The 7,250-nt window shown below is 38.9% G+C and overlaps 1 protein-coding gene across 3 annotated transcripts in view; it reads left to right on the forward strand.

Moving 5' to 3' along the window:
* OSBPL1A (oxysterol binding protein like 1A) overlaps window positions 1–7,250 on the forward strand; it is a 244,758-nt gene that overhangs the window by 79,119 nt on the left and 158,389 nt on the right. For all 3 annotated transcript variants that reach the window (XM_017498470.1, XM_017498487.1, XM_037727959.1), the window contains 4 exons: window positions 5,169–5,230; window positions 5,331–5,375; window positions 6,267–6,340; window positions 6,454–6,517. In XM_017498470.1, coding sequence (XP_017353959.1) covers window positions 5,169–5,230; window positions 5,331–5,375; window positions 6,267–6,340; window positions 6,454–6,517 — 245 coding nt within the window. The remainder of the gene's footprint in view (window positions 1–5,168; window positions 5,231–5,330; window positions 5,376–6,266; window positions 6,341–6,453; window positions 6,518–7,250) is intronic.

Genomic DNA, 7,250 nt, shown 5'->3' on the forward strand with positions numbered 1-7,250 from the left:
TGTTGACCAGGATGGTCTCGATCTCTTGACCTCGTGATCCACCCGCCTCGGCCTCCCAAAGTGCTGGGATTACAGGCTTGAGCCACCGCGCCTGGCCGACTTTGACATTCTTATCTGTTTATTCTTCCAGATGGCATTTTAAAAAATATTTTTAGGTTCCTCATTGGGATTTAATTGAAATTACCTTCTTTGTAAATTAACTTAAGGAGAATTAGCATCTTATATTTATTCATTTAATTGATTGATTGATTGATTGAGATGGAGTTTTGCTCTTCCTGCCCAGGCTAGAGTGATCTCGGCTCACTGCAACCTCTGCCTCTCAGGTTCAAGCGATTCTCCTGCCTCACCCTCCTGAGTAGCTGGGATTACAGGTGTGTGCCAACACACCTGGCTAATTTTGTATTTTAGTAGAGATGGGGTTTCTCCATGTTGGTCAGGGTGGTCTCGAACTCCTGACCTCAGGTGATCTGCCTACCTTGACCTTTCAACGTACTGAGATTATAGGCGTGAGCTACCACGGCTGGCCAGAATTGGCATCTTTATTGAGTTTTTGCACTAAGGGACAAATCTGTGTCAGGCAAACTTTTAAATATTACATCATTCCTGTTTTTCACTTTATTTTGTTGTGGTTGGTAAAAGAGGTGTAGTGCATTTTTTAACTGGTAATGGAACCCATCTAGATTCCATCTAGGAGGCTATTTCATTCAATTCAAAAGCATTTTATTGAATTCTTACTGTGTGCCAGGCATTTTAACATTGAATCCAGAAATGAGATCTCTGTCCTGGAATTTCATCTAGTTGGCAGGAACTCAGAATTTATTTTTGGTATTAGGGCAGAATTCTATGAAAGAAATCATAGTGTTGTCTTTCTCTCTGTCTAAAGAAATAATTTCTCAAAGAGTGCCCTGTAGGTAGAATGAAAATAACACAGAATTGGCAAACCTTTATAAGACATTTTCCTGTGTGCTAGGCAGAAAAACTAAACTGATTATTAATTTTCCAGTTAATGTTTTAAAAAGTTTTTAAAGAAGTAATGTATCACCAGCCTCAGGTTCCCCATCAACAGCTCTATAAATCTTCCTCCAACGCCAGGTACAGTGCCTTATGCCTGTAATCCCAGTACTTTGGGAGCCTGAGGTGGGCAGATCATGAGGTCAGGAGATTGAGACCATCCTGGCTAACACGGTGAAACCCCATCTCTACAAAAAATTAGCTGGGTGGTGGCGTGTGCCTGTAGTCCCAGCTACTCGAGAGGCTGAGGCAGGAGAATTACTTGAACCTGGGAGGTGGAGATTGCGTTGAGCCAAGATGGCACCACTGCACTCCAGCCTGGGTGACAGAGGAGACTCCATCTCAAAAAACAAAATAAAACAAAAAAACTCTTCCCCTAAAATAAACCTTAAAGCCACATGCTTCTCTCTATATTAAAAATGATCTCCGTTTTACTACTGACTTTCTAGTCCAAACCACCAGTATCTTTTACCTGCACTATTGCCATCTCTTTGCAGTTAGCCTCACTGCATTTCTCTTGGCCACATTTACAAGCCATATTGCACACAGCAGCCAGAGTGATCTTTTAAAAAACATGGAAATGATCAAAGCTTAAAAAATAAAATAGCATAATTAATTGATGTACTCATCACCCTCCTCCAGAGCTTAGCAGTAATGGCCACTCTTTATCTCTTCCCACTCCCTGAATTATTCTGAAGCAGTTCCAGATATCTTGCTGTTTCTTTTTCTTTTTTTTATTAAAGTTGTTTTTCTTTTTTTACCCTCTCAACCCAACTTTTCCCAATTCTGGGAAGAACTGGAAAGAGAAGGCCCGTCATGCCATTTTATCTGTACATCCCCAGTGCTCCTCAACTTACTCTGGGGCCATGTCCCCATAGACCCATTGTATGTTGAAAATACACTTAAGGCCAGGTGCAGTAGCTCACACCTAAAATCCCAGCACTCTAGGAGGCTGAGGCTGGTGGATCACTTGAGCCTAGGAATTTGAGACCAACCTGGTAAAACCCCATTCCTACAAAAAATACAAAAATTAGCCAGGTGTGATGACACATGCCTGTAGTTCCAGCGACCAGGGAGGCCGAGGTAAGAGGATCGCTTGAGCCCAGGAGGTCGAGGCTGTGGTGAGCTGTGATCATGCCAGTGTACCCCAGCCTTGGTGACAGAGTGAGAGCTTGTCTTGTCAAAAAAAAAAAAAAAGAAAAAAGCACTTAATACCCTGATAAACTCATTGTAAAGTCAAAAAACATTAAGTTGAACTGTTGTATGTTGGGGAACATCTGTAGTTCAGTATATTAATAAAAAATAAGGGCACCTTTTAAGAAAAACTATAAGCATGTGATAGTTACACAACTCTGTGCACCAATAAAAACCATTGAATTTGTGCAGTTTAAGTGAGTGAATTGTATGGTATGTTAATTTGTATCTCAATAAGGCTATTAAAAAACAAGCACAATAGCATTATCCTATTAATAATATTCTAGTAATTTATCAAAATCATGAAACCACCAACGTTCATATTTCTCCAGTTACATTGTTTTAACACCTTGACAGAGGTTTTTTTTTTTTTGAGATGAAGTTTCACTCTTGTTACTAAGGCTGAGTGCAATGCCGCTATCCCAGCTCACCACAACTTCTGCCTCCCAGGTTCAAGTGATTCTCCTGCCTCAGCCTCTCGAGTAGCTGGGATTACAGGCATGCGCCACCATGCCCAGCTAATATTGTATTTTTAGTAGAGATGGGGTTTCTCTGTGTTGGACAGGTTGGTCTCGAACTCCTGACATCAGAGGATCCACCTGGCTCAGCCTCCCAAAGTGCTAGGTTTACATGCGTGCGCCACCATGCTTGGCTTTGGCAGAATTTTAAACATGAGTCAGATCATGTTACTCTTTTACTTAAAACCCTTCAGTGGCTTTTCATCCTATTTAGAATAAAACTCAAAACTCCTGCTGGCTCACGGAAGTCTGGCCTGCAAGCCGCTTGTGTGATGTGTTTTCTGTGTGCCTCTCTGACTTTATCTCTTGCCTGCTGGGTTATTTGTACCTCAGAGCCTTTGCATCAGCTGTTCTCCCTGCTAGAATGTCCTTCCCTGTATTTTTACAAGGCTGGATCCGTCTTTCCAACCTAAACATTCCTTCCTCGAAGAGGCCTTCCCTGATCAACCCCTTATGCTCCAATCTTAAGTGGTATCCCAGTCACTCTGTCAAATCATTTATTAAAAAAATCTTGGCATACCATGGTTCATTGTTTGCTAGATCTTTTAAAATTAATTTATCATCTGTCTGTCCCTCCTCCTGTGCTTTCCCATCCCCCCAGTATTTTTTCTGTTATGTTCACTGCTGAATTTTCAATGCCTAAAATAGTGATTGGTAGGTACATAACAGACCCTCATTAGGAGATATTCATAGAGAAAATTGGCAACACATACCAGGTGTTTGGTATTTATAAAAATATTATTTTAACAGCTCCCCTTTTTGTTTTTAGAGACACAGTCTCACTCTTGTCACCCAGTCTGGAGTGCAGTGGTAGCTGGGACTATAACCACATGCTACCATGCCTGGCTAATTAAAAAAATTTTTTTGTGGAGATGAGGTCTCACTATGTTACCCAAGCTGGTCTTAAGGCTCCTGGCCTCAAGTGATTCTTCCACCTTAGCCTCCCAAAGTGCTGGGATTATAGGTATGAGCCACTGCGCCTGGCATAAAAGGTTGATAGAATATATCACCTTACTGCATAAACAGTTCCAGAGTTCTAATCAATATGTTGTTTTGAAAGGACTGTTCTAACTTTTATAGATAGCTTTCATTTCTCTAATAATAAGCTATTTGAGGCTAGGAGATGGTTTGATTTATTTGTGGGGGTTGTTCCTTTTTTTGGTTGTTCCTTTTTTTTCTTTTAACCTTTTGTCCTTCACTTAATGTCCTGCTCACTTCGGAACTCATTAAATAACTTCAATAAGACAAACTCTGTTTTTGTTGCTGTTTGGCAAAACATGAAATGTGCATGTATAAGTTTGGAAAAATTACAGTGATAACTTGCTGGCTTCATTCTGCATTGTCACCTTTTTCTTTTGTCCTCAATTGTGAACCATCACACCCTCAGCTTGTGAGCCATCTCTACTACCTGTTCTGCAGCGAGGTGGCTGAAGAGGGGCTGTGGTCGGCTAAATAGTGGACCCCAAATTTGTGATTAGTTAGGCATCTTGAAATAAGGGGAAATCCTGAATTATTCAGGTAGACCTATGTAATTGCAAGGCTCTTTATAGGAGGGAGGCCTATATAGAGAGAAAACAATGCTGGAAGCAGAGGTTGGAATGATGTGCTTTGGAGATGGAGGAAGAAACCCCAAGTCAAGTCAGGTAGGTGGCCACTAGAAGCAGAAAAGGTGGAAGGGCACGGTGGCTCACGCCTGTAATCCCAGCACTTTGGGAGGCCGAGGTGGACGGATCACAAGGTCAAGAGATAGAGACCATCCTGACCAACATGGTGAAACCCCGTCTCTACTAAAAAAATATAAAAATTAGCCGGGTGTGGTGGTGCATGTCTGTAGTCCCAGCTATTCGGGAGGCTGAGGCAGAAGAATCACTTGAACCGGGAGGCGGAGGCTGTGGTGAGCCGAGACTGCGTCACTGCACTCCAGCCTGGTGTCAGAGCGCGGCTGTCTCAAAAAAAAAAAAAAAAAAAAAAAAGGAAACGACAAGGAAGTGTCTCCCTTAGAGCCTCCAGAAGGAATGCAGCTCTGTCCACATGTTGATTTTCAGTCCAGTGAAACTGATTTCAGACTTCCGACCTCTGAAACTGTAAGATAATAAATTTGTGTTGTTTAAGCCACGAATTTGTGAGTTTGTGATAATTTGTTACAGCAATCATAGAAAACTCATAGGGCATTTTAAGACAAGAAAGCTTGAATGGTCACGGAACCTGTAGGAGTGTTGTGAGGTTAATCTGATTTGCTGGCTTAATAGTTACTGACCAAAAGGGAGACTGTAGAGAATTGAGATGGCACCTCTCTCTGGTAGGTAATTTTGGAGGAAAAGAAAAAGATGTAGGTGATAGAAAAAGGAAGGAATATTATATGCTGCCATTGCAGCATTGATTTTTATAACACATTTAAGCCGTTGATGGCTTCTTTTTTTTTTTTTTTTTTTGTATTTTGCACAGATCAGAAACCTCTTGACCTTGCCCAGGGTGCTGAAATGAAGCATATTCTTGTTGGTAATAAGGTACAGAGTAATGAATTAAATTTATCTAATAATTTTTCAAAAAAAATTTTGAATGTTTGAAATATGTAGATGCATTTTTCATGAAAACCGTTTTTAACAGGTCATCTACAAAGCATTGAGACGATATGAAGGCCCTCTCTGGAAGGTAGGTTGGGGTGGTTTTTAAATTATATAACTGTAAAAAATAATTCTCAGGTGCTCTGTTTCTGTTTAAGATTTTCAAAAAATCATTTCTGAAGTATATGTGATTTAATCACTCTTGGATCTTATAATGTAAACCACTTTTATACTACCAGATTTCAAGATGCTTCCACTGGTTGTAGCAGTTACTTTTCTGTGTGTTGATGGTCACTCTTAGGTATTTTTTTGGTGCTGATGAGTCACTTTTAGGTGACTTAAGTTTTTATGGAAAGGAGTGTGGGAAAATACAGTTTTTTCTTACTAGATCAAAGAATTACAGTATTATTGTTATGAACATCAAACCATGGAAGACTTAGAAGAAAATTAAGATTTGAATTATCACATGGTACATATATAAAATTCTTCTGGTCCTAAAATGTTCTACATTGTGGAGAATCCTGTTCTCTAGAATTAACCATGTAAGAGCACATAATTTTTTTTGCATTTGCAAGCAGTCCCTCTATCTATTTATGTACTTGTATGCTTATATTATACAAAATAAATTTAGGATAATTTTCTTTTTTAGACACTCATTCATGACTTTGAGGAAATTGTCTTTGAAGCCCACAACTGGTATATTTTCTGTAAATAATCCCTGAACAGCTTTGTCAGAACCATAAACTTGTAGTCATCACTGACCTTATCAGTGTGGCATTTCTGTTGTTCCTGTCACCCTGTAGTGGTACGTTTTCATTACTGCACTGAGTACCTAAGTTCATATTTGATCTTTTTTTTAATATGTTCAGTACTACTGTCTAAAGACTCACATATAACTATCATCACTTAATTACTTTTTATCTGTCATGTATTTGAATCTAGATGTGTCAGCTTGGGAAATCTGTTATTTTTCCCTTAGAGTTCAAGATTTTTTGGTTGGAGATTATTCTGGGTAGTGTTAGAGCATGGAGTCCTTTCATGGTATAGAAAACAGTAAGTATTTCATTCTTACACCTGTCAAATTTCACTGTATAAATTTTGAAGTATTACATTTTTTCACTTATCTCTTTTCCTTTTGTCTTAATCATTTCATTTTTATTTGGAAGGCCTGATGCAGTTCATAATATTTATCGCCAGGGATGCAAACACCTGACTCAAGCAGTCTGCACGGTAGGATGAAACATGGATCTTTTGCTCCTCTAACTGTGAAATCAGTTCTTCAAGTGATTCCCCCAAATCATTTACACAGCCTTGTAAAATCCTGGGGTTCAATGGAATGCTGTAGAAAGTACTCGTATATATTTTTGTTTGAGAACAAGTAAAGTTGTGGCATCTCCATTTTGAACAAAATTTTAAAATATAGTCAACTTTTATTTATCTCTACATATTATGGAATGACAGATGGATTGTCCAAAAATATTTGTTTGTCAAACTTACCCAGCCTTATTTGATTACGAAATATCCTAGTACATGTACTTGACAAGAATGTGTATTTTGCTATTATTGTTGGTTGGAGGGTCCTGTAAATATTAAGTCAATCATGGTGGTTGATAGTGTTCAGATCTTTCATGTCTTTTCTTGGTTTTGGTTAGTGGTTGTATCAGTTGCTGAAGGAGGCTTGTAGAATGCTGCCTTTCCTTTCTGTTATTGATAACATACTTAGGATTGTTGTCTTCCTGATTAATTGATCATTTTATCGTTTTGTGGCCCTCTTTATCTCTTGTAATACATTTTGTTTTAAAATTTATTTTGTCTGATATTAACATAAGCACTTTGGCCTTCTTATGTTTACTGTTCACATGGTGTCTTTTTCCTGTCCATTTACGTTCAGCCTATATGTATCTTTATATTTATTTTCTGTGTCTCAGAGATGGTATATGTTTTAGTTTCTGTTACCGATTCT

Source organism: Cebus imitator, unplaced genomic scaffold (genome assembly GCF_001604975.1).
Source record: "Cebus imitator isolate Cc_AM_T3 unplaced genomic scaffold, Cebus_imitator-1.0 Scaffold12, whole genome shotgun sequence".
Lineage (NCBI taxonomy): Eukaryota > Metazoa > Chordata > Mammalia > Primates > Cebidae > Cebus > Cebus imitator.